Here is an 18,875-nt window from a genome sequence, read left to right as displayed (position 1 = left end):
TTTAAGCAAATAATTCCACTGAAAGGCAGTAGGGCATCTGGCCAGCCTTCACCACTGACACACACACACACGCACACACACATACACAAATATATACTCACACATTCACTCTTTCCTGCTCTGAGTGAAGACAGTATTGCAGACTTGGTGTAACCAGTTCTCATAACTTCTCCAAGGCACAGACCTCTGTCCTGTGACCAACGGGGTGTTTTCCCTGGCCTACAGCATGTGTCAGAACACAGTCTGCGACCATATGGGGTTTATGGATCTCCACTTGATTCTGAGAGTAAATTGGGTCTGTGCTGCAGTGCACACCAATGGTCCTTGGTGCCTCCTCTGGGCCTAGCTTTAATGCTTTTCAGATTGAGAGAGGTGCAGGAGTGGGAGGATCTCAGAGCCCTTTCCTATGAGACTCTCAGCCTCCTCAATATACTGTGAGCAGGGAAGAGCACAGCCAGGAGTATTCCAGCTCCAATTATCAGTGCAGTCAGATTATCTCTATATGTTTAAGGGCAAAATTGTTTGGTGTTCATCAAAAACCCCTCTCGAAATCCAGCAGCTGCTCATATCAAATTACGAAAATGCTGGGGGCACTTACGTCCACATCCGGTCTCTTAAGGATGTCCTCCACCTTGGCCAGGTCTCCATTGGCTGCTGCCTTGACCAGCTCCTCATTGATGTCTCCGGACTCTTGTGTCTCAAATAGTTTTTTCAGCAACTGAGACAGACGCTCTGACCAAACAAGGGGAGAACATCAGAAAGTGTTTGAGTGTAGGAGTCAGAAAAGAGGAAACAGTGAAGACAAAGAGCTAAGATGACACTCTCTCTGTCAGTGGTGCTTTTTCACACATACCTCCAGAGGCGTTGCTGACAGCAGAGCCAGAGGGGGCGATCTTGGTGACAGCAGCAGGATTGTACGTCCAAGAAGTTCCGCAAACCTCGACCTTCAGGTCACTGTCAGAGTAGATTTGCTGAACGCGACCCACCTTGCCTAAGGTCTGTGGATAAAATGTTGCAACAAACTCATTAGAGGTGGGAGGGTTGTTTTCTTTAAGCTACGATTTGTGTCACAGAGTCTGTATGTCGCAGAGGAAAAAGAGAGGGAGACTGTGAGAAAGAGCGGGAAAAAAATGAAAGCAGAGGTGGGAAGAAAGAATCAAGTGGAGAAAATACCCGCTAAACAAAGCAGTTGTTGGACACGGAGAAGAAACAAAGCTCATTGCAAAAATGAAAGCTGACAGAAAAAACAAAATATTATAGATTAAAGCCGCTTATTCAGAGAACATTCACTTGCACAAGAAAGAAGATGGATATAAAAGAAAGAGACCCCTCTGCTTGCAAGACTATTCCTCATCTATACAAGCAATACAGAGAGCGCAGAGCAAAATGCTTTCCAATTTTGAATCATATCATCTCGATCCAGGCTATATGAGAAAGAGGCACTTTAAGTCTGTCGAGCCGGGTCTGGGGCTGTCCTGGAGGATGCCATCAATAATGGAGACTGCTGCAGTAGAAGCAGCAGCGGGCGGCAAACAGCCGTGGTTAGTGATCAAAGCTACAACCCATCTCAGGGTTTTAAGGCTCATTAGTTGCTGAGGGGGGCCAGTTTGGCAGGGACAAGTGGCATATTGGAGTAGACTGGAGTTACATAACCTAAGGCGTGCTGGGCAGCAGTGAATAAACTTCATAATAAGGGAAGAATAACGTCTAGTTGAGACAGAAAAAAGATAAATAAATAAAGAACTAGCCAAACAGCAGTGGATTGATTTGAGGGGTGAAATTGTGTCTCTGCGTGTTAATAACAATAATAATACTGCAATGTTTTTTTTTTTTAAGAAGATGAAGGACTGGCTCTGCCAAGTGTGAAGGGAACAGCAGAAAATTACACAGACAGTTAGATGAACTGAGCCTAATTTACAGAGGGTTCTTGCATACAAATTTTGTGCCTGCGATGAAGTGCAAGTAAAAATTCTAATTAAAAAAATATATGCCAATAATAACTCTGATTTTCTCAGATTTCCAGGTACCAAACATTACACAGATTTTCCTCATCAGGTTTAAATGAAAGCATCTACTGGAGCGTAGTTTAGATTCAATGATGTTTTGTAACTTTAGAGCTACACTCCAGTGGATCGTTTCAGGCATATTTCTAAAATTATCCTGCAAACATTTTCTGAAAATCAATCATAAAACCATCATGTTATTGAAAGAGGGCTACTGCACATTTTATGTCAGTATTAAATTTAAATAATTAAGGCCCAGCGTGAACATATTTGAAACTCTTACAGGCAGCATCGCCTCAGCCCACTCTCCATGGCCCCTCTGTAGCAGCTTGATGCGGTCAATGTCGTAGCAAATCTGGACCAGGTCTCCCACCAGGAACTGGGAACTGCCTCCCTCTGCCCCAGCTGCAACTTCACCACTGCGCACAACGTTGGCCTTTGTCAGCACTGCTGGATTGAATGTCCACCTGAGAATAGAGAAATTAACGTATTAAAGCAACACAGACTAATTCACTCAATTCATGAAACCTGACCAAGTATAGATTTTGAGCAGTGATATGGAATATCTGAGGATTTGCAAACTGTGATTAAGTGTTAGGATTTAAAAAAAAAAAAAAAAAAAAACCTAATGAAAATGTTGAAAAAAAAATCCACCTATCACAAATGTAAAAGTGTGAGATAACATTTGTATAAATAGTAATAGTAGAGTGAACATTTTCAGGCTAAAAATATTTTACAACTCACTTTTAGAGAGTCTCTCCTGTCAAGTGTTACAGACTATAATTACACATTATGATGAAATGTACTGAGAAGTGTTTTGAGGATTTTGACTGAGCTGAGGTGAAAAGGGATGTATAAAACTCAACACATGGGAAACTCTGCTGAGGGGATGAAGCTGGTTCATTGGTCTCATTCACCGAGATGGTCCATCCAGGGACTCACCTGTTCCCACTGGGGTACTGAACCACAATGTCGTGATCCTCATCGATGCCACACACTGTGCCAGTGGTGGTGAGGGTCTCAAACATGCCGTCAGTCCACCCACCATGGCCATGTTGGAGTGACTGGACAATCTCTAGGTCTAAGTCAATGTTGACCAGGTCTCCAATCTGTAGGCCACCGGGATTTCTGTTGCCATTCTGCTCACCTGGGAGATAAAGGTCAAGTCTATTAATACAGTCGCATTAGTACAAGTGGAATGAAAACTGTGTCCTCTTTTTGCACGTCAAGATTTGGATTCTGCAGGTGATTTTAACCTCAAGTACAGAGAGACAAATAGGAAAATAGATTTTATTTGATAAATCTGATAAGTACATATGTGGTAGCAATTTGGCAACAACAAAACAGTTAAAGCATTAGTACTTGGACTACAGACAAAAAGGGCTTCTATCTATGAATAATGACACTATTAAACCTAATGAGAGACTTCCACTGCAGTGCAGAATCCAGAGAGACAAATAACTCCTGGAATTCTTGGAATACCATAACTGCATGACCTGGGTCTGCGACTGGTTCTGGCAGCCAGGTGATGGGTAGTGCTGCCATCTAGTGGCCAGACAAGATCAACTACAAGTGAGACTCCCCTAATGCCCTTGAATTCACTGCACCAGAACGGTAGGTGAGAGAATTGGTGCAATAATGACGGTGGACACAGATCACTGGCTTACTTACCTAAAACAGGACAGTGGTCTCTGTAAAAGGAGCCTCCTTTGGCATCCTGGACACATTTCAGGTCCGACTGAGGGAGAAAAGAGGGAATGGGGTTAGATAATTACCCAGGGTGATTCCATTAGAAGAGGGGCACGATCATGAATAATGAAACTGACAATTTACACACTTCAAGCTGCAGTGACGGTGTAGTTGTCTTGAATACCAACAATATCCATGCCCTAAGGGTAAGGCAGGACGACGAAACACTACGCTGCTACAGACGGGAAGCATCATTTGTGATGACTCAGATGTGCAGAGTTAGAGGGCAGGGATGAACGTGAGGCAGAGCAAACATCCCTCTGAACCGATGGAAAACTTAAGTCCTGACTACAAGTCTCAACAAATAAAATAACTCAGATCTATCCTACTGTACCCAGCCAGCAGGACATGTTTGATCTTATGATGGTTTGTGCACAAAGCAGACATTACAAAAAGAGAAAGGCGTCGACTTCTCATTCTGCATTTGGAAAATTCAGTAAGCTGGACTCCCTTTTTATTTGTTTGGACGATTTTGCCCTGTGTTTCAACAGGAAACAAAGCCAAAATAAAACAGTCAAGATGGGGGGTCTAATCCATGATTTATTTAATCCAGAGGCAGATGCCGTCTACCTTCCTTTCAACCTATTAGAATAACAAAGGACAAATCTGTTATGCAACCACGAAACCCGATTGGCCTCTTTCTTAAAAAGGCAAGGGCAGTCTCCACCAATGAGGAAGATGCTTTTCATTTGAGACGCGTGTGTAGCTGCACCCGCAACAACCCCAAGACAATGTCCACCTCCACTAAAGTTGACCTCCATGTTCACTCTCTCCCCCTAAAATGCAGAAAGAACAGATTGCCTTTATCATGCAGATACCTCCCCCTTCCAGCTGCCTGTACAATGGCGCCTTACTCATGCTGGCAGCGTGGCTCTCACAAAGGCCTGGCAGCAAAAGAAAGAGCCTGAGCCCTGTGGTCAAACACAAAAGCCACCTGACAACTGATCTTTTGTGAGACTGTTTGTGTGTGTGTGTGTGTGTGTGTGTGTGTGTGTGTGTGTGTGTGTGTGTGTCTGAGCCTGAGGGTCAGACTGGAAGTTTGCTCACCATTCCCTCAAAGCCAACTCTGTACAGGTTCTTGGCCCCATTGTCCCACAGTACGTAGGCAGCGCTGTGAGGGCTGGCTGCACTCCAGTCCTGGATCTCTGTCACCTGTGGAGCAGGAGGGATGAGATGAGAAACACACCAAAAAAAAAAACAACACAGCGTAGTGTTTTGAAGTACACATCACATTTACATTACATTAAACGAAAGGTCTTAGCGTACCGTGTGTGAAAATAAAATACTGAAAAATAAGGGGATCATTTTCCCAGCAGGTGCCTTTCATCTTCAAACCTCATAATGATCGCAAATATGATATTTTATTGAACACTGTTGGAAATGATCTTTTATGTCTCACTGGCTGCCTTCAAATGGAAGGTCAGAGTCAAGGTTGGGCTGCAGTACAGCAACCCTGGAGTCACGTAAGCTCAAAGATGAGGAGATGTTTGCTAACACAAGACTTGAACTTGGGCTCCTCTAAGTGAAGCGTCCAGTGTCAGTAAAAGGTGCCAGTTTGCACTTTCAGGCTTTGAGTATTAGCTCTGTGTGACACTTTTTTTCCAACATGGTGAGAGATGGCGAAATATGACAGAGGACAGCAAAAGTCACTGTAGTGTCAGATGCACCCTCACTGTGTTTTTGACCTCAAGGAAAGTTTTATTACCTAACTGCTGAGAAATATTAGGTATGGGACTTATCAAGAACAAATTTGATTAGGTTTGGATTCCTGGGGTTTAATTCTCCCTGCATCACATTTTTACACTCAATACTAAACCTTTTATTATTTTACTTTTTTCCAACGATTGGCAAGAATGTTTTCATTAAACTTTTGAAACCATCACTGTTTGTTTGTAAAGAAAAAAATGTACAAGAACAAAAAAGACAAAGACAAGCCTAGTTTCCCCATGTGAGTAACAAACAAAAGTCAGGGTATCCAAAAATGGCCAGAAACATCATATTTGATGAATTCAGGAAGTTCCTAACATCAAATCCATATACTATTCCATCAATTATAGGAAAGGGACTCAAAGGCTGTTCACAAACTTTGCTTAGGTGAATGTGCAAAGCATCTCCTCTTCATCATCATGCCAATTAGGTGACTATCTCCAACATATATTTAGGGTATACTGTTCACCACTGTATACTATAATGTTTTTCTTTTGCCACCATGGGTTGCCATAATTCTTACAGAATTCGCAAACACTTTGGAAACCTACTTCGCTCAAAGTTACAAAAAATAAAAATAAAATAAAATAAAAATCAAGCTTTACACAACTCATCCAGAGAGCGACAGCTAAAGAAAAGGGCTCGAAGCTGCTGTCCTTATTTATTCACCCTAGTTTTTTTTTTTTTTCCAATAGTGGTTTGAACCATTAATCTCTTATTAAAACCAAAGTTCTCACCTTGGCTCTAATGTACCTCCAAACTACCAACAACACCCCAACACACACATCTGCCCCAACATTTGGAGTTGGTACTTGTGCTACATTATGACAAATGCTATACCTGACTTTTATAGAAATAAGCAGCCCACAGCTTTTATCTAAAAACTTTTGAAGGGTATTGTAAACTGGAGAAAATGGTTATAGGCATAAACAAGCTGTAAGCTGTGAATGGGGGATGGCAAAAAATCAATCAAAATTTAAAAGATAAGTTTGGGATTTTTACATCAGACAATTCTCTCTTGATCACAAGCAGCGCAATACTTTCAGAACACTGAGAGTGTGTCAGGAGAAGAGCAGTAGTGGAGTAAATGAATTCTTTAATTAAAAGCTGTGCCCTAAGTAAATACAGAAATCAAATTGTTAAATTATTTTCTGGTCCCTTCCAGAGGTAATTGATTAATGGGCCTTAGAAGGTAATATTCATGCTAAACTAACGCAACATCTAAGCTGGAGGACATGTAATAGCAGTTTTCTGGAAAGCATATTGCTTACAGCATCATAAAACAGTAATGAGATATGCCATTAAATAACACAGCAAAATGAAGTCTTAAATTGCCTGGAGGGGCTCTTAAATTGAATACTCTGGAGTCTGGACCATAGTCAAAATAGAAGCACTTTACAGCACAGTTACAGTATAAATCTGAATAGGGTATGCTAAACAAATGCAACCTCATCAGACATTGCATTACTTTCTAATGAGGTATTCAAGTCTGGAATAACCTGCAGCAAAGAAATCTGTTAATAGCCTCAGCAAAGATGAATAGGGATCAGCGGAAAGAAACGAAGGAATAAAGGTTTCTTTTTCAGTGACACATTATCCTAGTTCCTGCTATCATTTCTGTACAAATTGAGTAATTACATTTTGACCATTTTCCTAAAGCACTGTGCACAATATTTTGAATACGTGTGCATATTATTTGGATTATTTGCCATAGCTGTTTAAGCTTAACTTTTTTCCTCATAAAGAAAATAATGCTAAAACTTTACTTTCAAGTGTTTGCTGGAGTAAACCACAATCAAAGAATATACTTTCAATTACTTATTGTTTAAAGCTCCATTCTAGCAAAAAAATTAAGTTACAAAAAGTTAACTGAATTTAAAAAGTCTGCAAAAACAATAGATGTGTGCTGCAGTACAGTGCAGCACCCCAAGCTGGGCTTTATAGGAGTGAACTGTTTGTGCACTCTTTTGCTTTTATATGTCCATACTTCCAACATGTCGTGTCAGGCAGTGCCCTTCCTGTTTTGTTCGAGGCTCCTGCACATTTCAAATCAAATCATATCCTGGGATGCAAGTTTGTTTTTTCCTCCCTAGGCTTGTTTAGGGCAAAGGATCCTTTCTTTTTTTCCACTTATACACAACCCTCATGGGTGGCCATGATCCCCTCAGCGGCACACACGTGGTCCTGATTGCCTCTGGCACACTCACCAAACCTGCCTTACCTCCAGGGATTTATTATCCACTTAACTGCACCCGCTTTGAAATAAAGCTGAGACAAGTTTGGCCATATTTTTAAGAAGTATCTTTTAGCAGCAGTGTTCGTTCAGCAGAATTTAGAAATGTATCTGCACGCTTAAAGCTAGCTTGGGAATTGAGATTTATTGGAGACAAATGTTCTTTGTTTTTATTACCACTCAACTTTTGCATCAAGCACCGTTTACTTTAACTTAACACACCTGGATGGGACTGGGACCCAGACAAGCCCTCGGGTGATGTGAAAAGTTATTTGGGAAAAAAAAACACTGGCAAAGCAGAACAGCAAAGGTAATAAGCCAGAAACCACTGACATATTCAAGTGTACATCTTTTAGGCCTTTGCCCAGGACAGTGCTTACTGCCACGCATTTCAACATGTATGTATTGTACATACTTACAAGTGACAACTGCAGGTTTTGGCTTGGGGGGCTGGTACCCTACCTTTCCTCTCCTCCCGTTGCCTCCATCCTGGTCCTCCCACTGCCAGTCCACTCCTCTCACCACTCGGCCACCAGTGAAGATCCCTCTGGCTGTGATTTTCTTTGACTTGCGACGTGACTCCAAAAGTACTCTGCTCAGATAAAAGGTTCAAATGCAAAGACAATTATTTTCATTTTGGACTAAACTTTAATCACTCATATCACAGTGTCAGACAAAGGACTCGACAGCAGGTGTTTACAGGGGCTCTATTTACATGGATCAATTGTTTGGTTTTTTTTTTTTTTAATTACAAGCAAATGTGGATTGCAGATGGGATGCTTGTGCCTGCTCCATAATAATTGTTAACTGAAACTGATTAAAAATGATGCCCTCCCTCCTGCTACCGCGTGTCCTTAACTGCCCTTCCCTGTGTGCCTACTGCTCAGAAGTCATGGTGTAAATTACTTTCAGTAAATAGGACATGGCTACAGATGAAAAATTTTACTGTGAGTGCTGGGCATTACCAGCATCTAATCTGCTGTATCAACAATGCAGTCACTGACAGTCATTATGACTGTCTCAGCATTGGGCAACTGATGACAGGAAAGCAAATCAAACTGGAAACATTTGTCAGAGGTGTGAGCAACACATCATTACGGGCCTATGTTTCCAGTTCTTTGAAATCACCATTTGTGTGAGTGGCTGGAGCACGGAAGTGAGTTTTATAAAACATCAAAATGAAATCTGGCTTTCTACCGCCAGTAGGAATGTCATTGTAATACTGTTAAGTTCACTGAGTGTGTCGTCGAGTGGCAGGCGTCATGTCGTAACATTACGAATAACAATCATTTGTGTAACGGCACGGCCTTCACACCTTACTGACAATTCCTTCCTTTTTCACCCATACCTAACAATCATCACACTGCGAATGAAAAGTAGACAAATGCTAAATTTTGACATTTTCAATTCACTATAAGGCTGTGAGCTGCAGTCGTAGCTTCAAGCCTTATCGTTGAAAAAGGTAATAGTGGATAAAACATCCAGCTGAGCTCTAACCATCAAACAGTGTGAGCCTTGATGGTAGATGCGGCAGCTGGACAGTGTACGTCTAACCAGCGCAAACAGCTTGTGGCTACCAACCACTCCCTCTTCGGCAGTTAGTGAAAGAATCTAATGTGGTGTAACAAAACATCCCACCACGCTGTCGGAGCAGTGCAGGCTGGGGAGACCTCCAGCACCCATTGTGCATTATGTAATGTCCGTCTCAGGGGAAATGAAGTCGTACTCAGTTGAAAAGGCTGCCAGCTGTTGGGCCATGTGTTCACTTAGTAAAATATGGTGTTTGGGTGAAATAGGTCTGAAATAGATGAAGTCCCATCACTTCATGCAAGTTGTGGAATTTAGTCGTGAGCACAAATCCGACACTATCCCAAGTAATATATTTAAAGTATTTTAATCAAATCAGAGATTTATTTGATTGCTCCTTTTTCCTACAACACGTTAGCAACCTTAATTTCTGAGTAGAGCATCACTGAATGCACAGACTAAAGCTGCCTTCAACAATTTGACTTGTGCTTGTCTCTACATGCAATAATTGGTAATAATGACTTCACTTCCCACACCCCACGCCTGAAACATCGTTTCCACTAGTGATTCTTTCAGGAGTGCCCAGGAAGAAGGAGATCATTTTTTCAAATGTTTTTGAAAGTTTTAAAGTAGCTGAAAGACAAAGTGAGTTGTCCCATGCAAATAAATCCATCTGTAAACACCTGCTAATTTAGGTAACATGTTCACATGCACATACACTGAAATGTTAAACACACAGTTCCAATGACATTGAGCACAGATTCCTTGGTGGGTTTACCACTGATCATGCTCCAGTTTGAAGTTTGCCCAAACTGTAAAACCTTCTACACCAACTTCCAATACCAAAAAACAAAAAGTGTCTCATTCTATCTTGAAATAATCGTTTATCGCATCAGCTTTTAGTAATGCCTGTTAATTACTCTGACAATGTCAACACCTCCACAGGATGCTTTCCAGTAAACCTACCGCTGCTTTCACAGCTCAGCACCTACACACTGCAAAACACTATTAAGGAATTGCGGGAACTGAATAAAGCAAAACCACTGGGCTGTACATGTATAGTAATATTCTTTTATAAATCATCATTTTTATAAATTAATTAACTCCCCGTTAATACACACTTATAAGTCTTTTCAATTAACAGGAATGTGTCTTACACAGTAGGATATTGAAAAGTTTGCATTATCTCTGTGGAGCATATGTAATACCAACGTTCCCTGCAGAGTCAAAGCTCTAAGTTCTGTGGAAGTCAGCTGCAAAACAAACTTTTAAAACAAGCTGCAGTTTAGTTCCATAACCATGCAGCCTTGTGAAGACACAAATACAAAAACAAAAAAAAGCTCAAATAAATTCTATAAATGGGAAGCACTGCATTAATAAAAATTTTAAAAAGGTCTGACTGGATCTTAAAACGAGGCTGACTTGTTGCCTGGCAACTGAGTGCTGGGAGCAGAGAGATAGATTCTGTTTGCCTGAGAGGCAGGGTGCACAAAAGACTTCTCAAATGTCACACACACACACATACAGAAACAGTATAAAGCTAAAGTATGGGAGTAAAAAGGGTAGGCCAACCAATCAGAGTGAAGTGCAGTGATTACCCAGCTACCCTGTGTCTATGTCATCGTGGGTATATGTGTGGTGAAGCACAATAATGGCAAATATTGCTGGGTTAACTAACCTCTCACTGCCTGGGGTGGTGATCCTGTAGAACCGGTGTCTCAGGTGATGCTTGTCTCCATGGTAACAAGTTGTGCAGAGGTCGTAATTGGTGCACTCAGCACATTTCCAGCGAATACCAATGATGGGCTGTTGACGGCAGGTGTCACACATGGTTCCATCATGCTTGATGCCTGAGGGGCGGCAGTATTAGTCAAAGTTAATATATCAGTGATAGTACATTTACGTTGTACATCAGCGATGCTACTGGAATAACCATTCAGCATTGTGTATACAATCTCTCCAAAAGACATTACACTTTTTCTATTAGCATTCAGAACTCTGTATTTGGCATAGTGTTCAACTGTGTACATTTTCTCTGTACCTTTTAGGAGGGTGATATTAATTTTCATGAAACCTACATTTGTTAATGACCTACATTTGTCTCTTGTCTCTGACAGTGTTGATATATCAGAAAATTCAACTGCTCCTCATATCATTCCTGCATCATCAAGTGGGAGTGTAAGTAACTGAATGAAGCCTGTCAGTGAGATAAGTTATTGAAGTGTACCTGTACTGGCTTGTAATGCTGTGACTGGTACAGAGAAGGATCAAGCTACAGGATGGTTTGGCATTTATGTCCATGCTTACACAAACAGTGTACAACCTACTAACATTGTTTTATATAATAAGCATGGAAAACGATTTTCCTCTTACTGTGCAATTTGGAGAAACAAGTTATGTTGACATACTCTAGACTCTGAATGTGCATATCTCGTCTGTCTCACACAGCTTATTTGCATATCTTGCACATAGAGCTGTCTGCTACATGCATCTGTTCAGACAGCATGTATTAAAATACTTATCTTGATTTTATGCAAACTGGGGCAGCCAAGCATATGTCGTCTGGGTTCATCACACAGAATAAACTAGCCACAACTAACTTGCTGTTTCCAAGAATTTTCCACACTGAAAGTTTCTAACTCAAAACAACTATTTTAAAAGGCTGAGATTTTGCGTCGCAACTGCAACCTAATCCTTTAATTACAGCAACAGCTCATTGTTGCTGTCTAGTTGTCTAATCATTCTCATTGTACCCGCCGAAGCCCCAAAACTACAGCTAACAAAACAATATCTTCTCTGTTGCATGGGAAGACGCTTGTCTTCAATAAACCTACAAGTGCTGACAAACAAAATCGACTGATGCGAAGGTACCTGTTGGTGCGCTGTCTAGTATCCTCACGTCGTATGCTCCAGAACAACGGTAGTTAGCAGCCGTCCCATTATCCCAGACAACAACCACCTCTTCTGGACTTTCAAAACTCCTAACGGTGCCAACATGTCCTTCTCCCCCATCCTGCTTCCCCCACTTCCAGTCAGGTCCGCGGACCACCCTCGCTCCAACTCCTTCCATCATCGCTCGGTTATTCCTACCGGTGGTCATTTACAAAAGAAAAAGATATCGCAATGCCACAGCGAATTTTTTTTTACAAGTTAGCAAGCTAGCAGTGTTTGCTAGCCAGCTATCGGTGGACTGGTGGACAGTTTCCAAACGCAAGTGGGAGCAAGTCCTAACAGGAAAGGGACTGGAACAATCCACAAAGCTAGCCTGCGAGCTAAGCAGCTAAGTTAGCTACCTAAGGAGGTCTCTGGACTACTAACTACTCCCACAAGCTAACGTTAACGTGAGCCAGTACCTCCTCAGTGTTGCTTCTGAGAATAAGAAACCAATCACCATAAAAGCGTATTAAGTAGCCTCATTGCCAGCTTAGCCAGATCTAACTACTCAGCAAGCTCCCTGCCCCTCTCCTCCACTCCACACACAAGAATACCACCTCTACAACTTAGCAAGCTAGCGAGCTGAGTTGCTAGCTATCGCAATGCTAGCAAGATAAACCTCTCCACTGGCTAGCAAGTCCTTCTGGTTGAGGTAATAAGAGTCCTTCTGGGGTTGTTTATCCTTAATGGTGTTGTATATGGCGGTGACGATCCATCCAAGGTGTTCCCTTTGTCAGCCAGAGATGGTCCCCTGGAGTCAACTCAGAATGAACGCGTCGCCATTATTGTCAATCATCGTTCAGACCTCAGACGAGCAACAACTAGCTACGGAGGTGGACGGCAAAGCCCGAAGACTCGGGGCTTCGAAAACAAGCACAAGTTCGGCCCACGGCGCGCATGCGCATCTGCAACGTGCAAGGCCACCCTCAGTTCAGAGTTGTGATAAAAAAAAATACAATCCCGATATTTTCAGATTTTTAATGGTGTAGATGCAAAAAACATATTAATGATTTTTTTTTCTATTTTCTACCGGGGTTTTTTTTTTCCAAATCACGACATGGTAATTTAAACTCGTCTCTCGTAAATGTCATAAATTGCAGGCAAGTAATATGAACAACCACTGTTTTGTCACAACGTACAGTACAGTTGATTTTGTGCAATAAAGAAAAATAAATTTCTAACTTATTTCCTTAAAAAACGTATATTTCATGGGAACATTTACAAAAAAATAATGGTTAACTAATAAATAAATAAATAAATATTCATTAACAGTTATGAGTCAAAAGTAAAATATGACCTATTCATAGGCCTACTGTATACATAAGCATATATATGCATTGATGCATATGTTTACATTCACATAATAATTCTAGATATACTGTATTTTCTGCTGTTTATTCTGTATATTGGATTTATAGCTGTGCCATTAATGCTGATGGCAGCTGTAAAGGCATGAGATCCAACCCACAGTTCTTCTAATTATCATTTAATAATTGATGACAAATATGCATACATACAAATACACAGGTAGGATGCAGAATGACAACTGGAGTGCACCGACAAATACTCTGGGAATGTTACAATGATTTGAAGTTTATTACTTTATGAGAAGTGACTCCAAAGCCCAAAGGTTGAAGGAGATGGGGCCATTTGTAATTTCATTTGTAATCGGCATCGAATTATGATGTATAAATTATACTGATATACCTCACAATGCAAATGTTAACTCAATTTAAATGCTGGGTGTGTTTTAATCTGATAACACTAACACAAGTCTAAGGTAGTCAGACTACCTTTTGAAATCAGATTACGTAAACCTTTCATGAATGAGGATTAACCCACTAGCCCAATATCCCACTACAGGGCCCTGGGGAAAAAGGTCCATCGATCCCTGTTGACCCCCTCTTTTTATTACGCTCTGCATTCTGCAGAAATGTACCCAGAATGAACCATGTATGCATAATATAAACTATAATGTAAAAAGGGACTTAAACATACATTTTAACTTAGGGTCCCTCTCTAAAAGATGGGGCCCCAAACATTAGGTAAATTATGCAAGTGTTGCCTTCAGCCTCCAATTATTTAAGTTTTTAATGTGCTTCAGTGGTGCACTGCATACCTAATACTATAAACAAAATTTCAGTTAATTAAATTACCACTGTTACACTGTGAACCTGAGGCATTTAGCCCCCCCCCCCCCCCCTGTGGGTATGTTGCTCCTGGGACAGTTGCAGGCCTCATCTGGCTGTTAATGCAGTCTTACTGTGGACCACCGCTGCAGTAAAGCCATGATCATTTTTAGATGATGATGATGATGTTCAGTGACACTCATGCAATGTCTTTTGGCTGAGCTAACATATCCTGCTGGATGTATAGAAGGGGGGGACTGCAGGGGGCGACTGTGTGACTGTGAGCGGCTCCACTGATAGTTGGTCAAAGAGCGCCACCGCTCGCTGGTACAGTTTTATATCCCCCCCCCCCCCCCACATCAGGTCCCCTTGACTGTCTCCTTCACAGCGCGCTCCCAGGCAGATACAGCTGAATTTCAACCGAGCAGTACGGGGGGAAAACAGGGACCTTGCAATGATCTCGCTGGACTTCAATTTCAACATTTTGACACGGGACCTGTCATATTATCTGGAAAACCAAGTGAAAGTTGGGCTGTTCGGGTCGGGAGTGGGACTGTCTCTGGTGCTGGGCTTCAGCGCAGCGTACACCTGCTACTACTTGATCTCAGTAGCGAAGGTAAGCAACGGAAACCGCTGTGTGTGTGTGTGTGTGTGTGTGTGTGTGCTTTTCATGCTGGAGCATCGTCCGTGCGAGTGATGGTACCCGACCGGTGCAGGTTGCATCTGTGCACCGGGGGGGGCTAAACGTTACACGCCTGCACATGTGGGACGGATCTCAAGGCTGCGAGACGCGCTTTGAATCAGCCTCTGTTTATACACGAGATGGATATTTTCCACGGCCATGTGCAGCACTTATATAACTGCATTAAAGCAACCAGCAGCAGTTCAGTTTAGATGTCGGCATCGGCTAAGCTAAGCTAACATTAGCCGGGATTGCCGGTGAGACGCTTGTGTGCATTGCTGATGAGTTGCTGTCATTTTCACTGAAGGGCTGACGGAGACTTGAAATATGTGCCACGTAATTACGGCTTACCTGTTGAGTAAGCCCATTTACATTTACAAGGTATTAAAAAGGCGGAAATATAGCCGGAGTTGAAATGCTTAACGTTAATCTGTTTGAACTGAGATGAACTGGATTGCGTGTTAAGTTACCCGAAAGCACACGTTTTCTCCAGTGGGACGACTGAAAACAAAATGAGTAGCTAATAGTCCAAATTAATCACCAAATGTATATTGGTATATGTATATTTGAATGCATATTTATGCAAAGCCAATGCATGCCTAGCGTTTATTATCGGTCCGTCCATGCGTAATAAAGGCCTAAACTGAGGGTTCATGCAGATGTGCTGTGTTTATCTCATATATTTTACACTCTGAGGTCATTAGGCTGTTCTCAGTGACAGTCTTGCTTTCTGCTATAGTTGGAGGCTCAAATTTGAATCATGTAATATCCCTTTCTGTTAAGTGTTATTTTGTATGAATGATGTATGTATAAGGAAATTTGATGTTAAGTTTCAAGATAATGAAAGTGATTTAGATGTTCTCACAGGATGTGATGAAACAAAACATTGCTTCGAGTTAAAAAAGTGTTTTATTACAGCGATGGATCTGTTGTCATGTTAAATAACATCACAATAAATAAAAGTTTTTGACTTGCACCCGTGCTACACTTTATCCACTTGCATCCTGCAGAAGCCACAGCTCATCTCGGGGGGTAAGAAGTTCTACCAGTTTCTGAGGGAACAATGTCCGGTGGTGTCAGAGACCTACTACCCCACCTTTTGGTGCTGGGAGAGCCGCATCCAGACTCTGCTGAGACCCTTTGTCACAGCCAAACCCGGGGTGGTTTACAGAAAGTAAGTCCTCGCCATGACTGATTGACATAATGATTATCCATCACACATGCTGTTTCTTTTCCCCAAACTGAAAATGTGTTTCTCCTTGCGAGCAGACAGGCGTCACGTGCTCCAAATGTGCATTTAAACTCATAAAACGGCTTCAATCAAAGAGGTCATATCCAGGGAGAGATAAGGGTAAAGCTCAACAGTTCACCTTTGACACACTACAGTAAACGTGTATTTAATATGACAGCTGTCTTTGCTCTGGCATTCTCGAGTTATTAATTTCCAGGGGAAACATTCAGGGTTTTTCCATGCCCGCTGTGCACAGCTTTGTTAAGAAACTTCTTACCCTAGCTTGGTCACTGAGAAACTGGCTGCCATTGTCTGTTTCCTGATTTCTTTCTTTCCAGTTTCACAAGTGGAAACAAATCCCAGTCTTGTTCTTAACCAAGACTCAAAAGCTCAGAGGAGAAAGAGATCTTTTGTGCCATGATGCGGGCCTGGGCTGCCCGGCCTGCCGCTCGATAATGTACATTCTGTTGAAGATTAATTGGCACTGCATTCTTTACCCCCTGTGTATTAAGGAGATTAAAATGAATTAAGAGAGCCTTATTTTTCCTTATTACTATTTATTACTTATTTATTCGTGTTACATTGTCACGTAATTTATTTAATATGGTCTGACATTCCCTAATTTCCATGGCGGGGTTTTTGGCTAGGTGTGTGTGTTTATTTGCATGAATATATTATAAATTGTACGTGTATTACGTGATGTGATTAAGTGTTGTGTTTCAGCCAGGCACTTGGGGTTGGATTTGAATAAAAAAATCAATTTCTGTAAATGTAGTTTTTGCTTTTTTCACACATAAAAACTAAATTTTGACCTAACATAAAAACTCTAATTAATTAATTTGAAAACAATTAGGACCCTACTGTTCATCATCAATATTGCGAATAGCTGGAAGAAATCTGTTATTTGACACTTTTTCATTCTTCATTTGAATTATCAGTCCCATCATTTGTCCGTCCCAAGGACATTCATGTTGCCCTTGACTGTCTGCTGTCCCCTGAGTCAAGGAGATAAATATTCCCATAATGCACGGCAACTGTATCCAGCCCAGTCCAACTCTCTGTTATCAAACATGGTAAGACTGATGGTCACATTGGCTGAAGTTATTATCACATTTCCTGCGGGGACAATAGGACCCCCCCACCCCCCCAGTAATGAAGTTACCCAAGGTCGGCCCAATGACAGACACCGTGAAAACGTGTCCTATTTGTCGTACTCTGTCTGGGGTGAAATTCCACTCATCTAGTTGTCCGAGCAGAAGGCCGGCAGGAAGCGAACCCTCCCACTTTGCACGCTGGACATCCCTGATTGGCCCTCCCTGACTTTAAAGGCTTGCCTCAGGTGCATATTTCATGGCGGTTCTGTAATTTCATGCTGATGTCTTTACCACTGGCCGGCCAAGTTGGCTCACGGGCTGCTGCGTGTGTCTGTGTGCAGTGCAGGTTTTAAGATATACTGGCACGGGGGATGAATGACCTCATCTGCCAGCCTAGGGTTGTACAGCCTAGAAATTGATTGACCATAAGAACCCACTGGTGCAGTGCCCTCCTCCTTATCTTAACTCGCTGTGTGTTGCAAAGCATACTGACGGGATGATCACAAGGGAGATGAGGGAGCTGTCAGTGAGTATTCTGCTCACATACAAGAGAGGGGATCTCTTCGGCAGTGTGTGTGATGGATAAAATGACAGTTTACCTGGAAGTAAACAGAGAATATTAAGTGTGCGGAGAATGGAGTTTTGTATCCATTTTTGATGATCATTCAGTGAGAAGGTGAGCATTTAAACCCAAATCTAATATTGATTTTAGTACTTTTTCTCATCCATATTTTCCTGTGTGTGTGCTTGAGTGTGCGCACAGGTTTGAACAAAATCAGTGAAACAAATGAATCGACACACAGAGATATGGATAGAGGATAATGTTCAGAAAGACCCATGTCGCTGAGTTGCGTGTCCCGCTCGTCTCTGCAGTGAGCTTATTAAGGCAGCAGATGGAGGACAGATCTCTTTGGATTGGTTTGACAACGACGACAGCCTCTCTCATCCCGACCCCGCCACCAGGCCCACAGTCCTCCTTCTCCCCGGTCTGACCGGCACCAGCCGAGAGTCCTACATCCTGCACATGGTCCAACAGAGCCGGGATCTGGGCTATAGGTGGGTGGTCTTGGCTGGATACCCTGGCTGAGGTCCAGCGCTGAGAAAACACATTCAGGACACTGAATCACGAAACTGACGCTCTCTGTGCTTCATGTTCCAATTTATCATTCATCTAGAATACAGATTCCTTCTCCAATCAAAGACAAATTCCTCTGCAGTCATGCCAGTATTAATTAAATTGTAAAACCCACCATCAACTTATTTGAAGTGTAGTGATTTTATAACTTTTATATGATGGCTGCAGGAGAGGGGCTTGGGGTTATTTCAGGCAAAGTGCACAAATAAAGTTGGATAGCTAAGCTCTGTGTCAAGAGCTGCTTCTGTAAATAGCCAAACGTAGCACAAGCTTGAAGAGTTGCAGAGGGAGGCAGCCCCCCCCCCCCCCCCTTTTTTTTTCTCCCTCTCCAATAGGTCCTCTCTGCATTCTCTGCACTCATTCTTTCACCCACATTTGGAAAGGCATGGGAAGGGAGCCGGCAAACTCAGCATCTTCCACCCCTCACCCCTGTCCGTGTAGCTTAATGAAT

At 42.1% G+C, this 18,875-nt stretch overlaps 2 protein-coding genes across 7 annotated transcripts in view; one reads left to right on the top strand and one right to left on the bottom strand.

The window, feature by feature from the left end:
* mib1 (MIB E3 ubiquitin protein ligase 1) overlaps positions 1-13,008 on the bottom strand; it is a 52,365-nt gene extending 39,357 nt beyond the window's left edge. For 4 of the 5 annotated variants that reach the window (XM_071490822.1, XM_071490824.1, XM_071490825.1 and 1 more), the window contains exons 1-9: positions 12,091-12,458; positions 10,898-11,069; positions 8,155-8,284; positions 4,800-4,904; positions 3,675-3,741; positions 2,946-3,150; positions 2,287-2,470; positions 854-998; positions 599-732 (exon numbers count right to left, since the gene is read on the bottom strand). In XM_071490822.1, coding sequence (XP_071346923.1) covers positions 599-732; positions 854-998; positions 2,287-2,470; positions 2,946-3,150; positions 3,675-3,741; positions 4,800-4,904; positions 8,155-8,284; positions 10,898-11,069; positions 12,091-12,319 — 1,371 coding nt within the window. In that variant the 5' untranslated portion in view covers positions 12,320-12,458. Of the gene's footprint in view, positions 1-598; positions 733-853; positions 999-2,286; positions 2,471-2,945; positions 3,151-3,674; positions 3,742-4,799; positions 4,905-8,154; positions 8,285-10,897; positions 11,070-12,090 lie in introns of all 5 variants that reach the window. The other variant, XM_071490823.1, reaches the window with a different exon arrangement.
* Positions 13,009-14,622: 1,614 nt separating this feature from the next.
* The window catches only part of abhd3 (abhydrolase domain containing 3, phospholipase), a 9,829-nt gene continuing 5,576 nt past the window's right edge, over positions 14,623-18,875 (top strand). The window contains exons 1-3 of one of the 2 annotated variants that reach the window (XM_071492115.1): positions 14,623-14,898; positions 15,975-16,138; positions 18,163-18,345. In XM_071492115.1, coding sequence (XP_071348216.1) covers positions 14,737-14,898; positions 15,975-16,138; positions 18,163-18,345 — 509 coding nt within the window. In that variant the 5' untranslated portion in view covers positions 14,623-14,736. Of the gene's footprint in view, positions 14,899-15,211; positions 15,346-15,974; positions 16,139-18,162; positions 18,346-18,875 lie in introns of those variants that run through there. The other variant, XM_071492116.1, reaches the window with a different exon arrangement.

Source organism: Trachinotus anak, unplaced genomic scaffold (assembly GCF_046630095.1).
Source record: "Trachinotus anak isolate AG129_WGS33_773 ecotype Australia unplaced genomic scaffold, CSIRO_AGI_Tana_v1 ptg000012l, whole genome shotgun sequence".
In the NCBI taxonomy this organism is placed as follows: domain Eukaryota; kingdom Metazoa; phylum Chordata; class Actinopteri; order Carangiformes; family Carangidae; genus Trachinotus; species Trachinotus anak.
The sequence above is the reverse complement of the archived record's forward strand: the minus strand, read 5'-3'. Positions and strand labels throughout refer to the sequence as shown.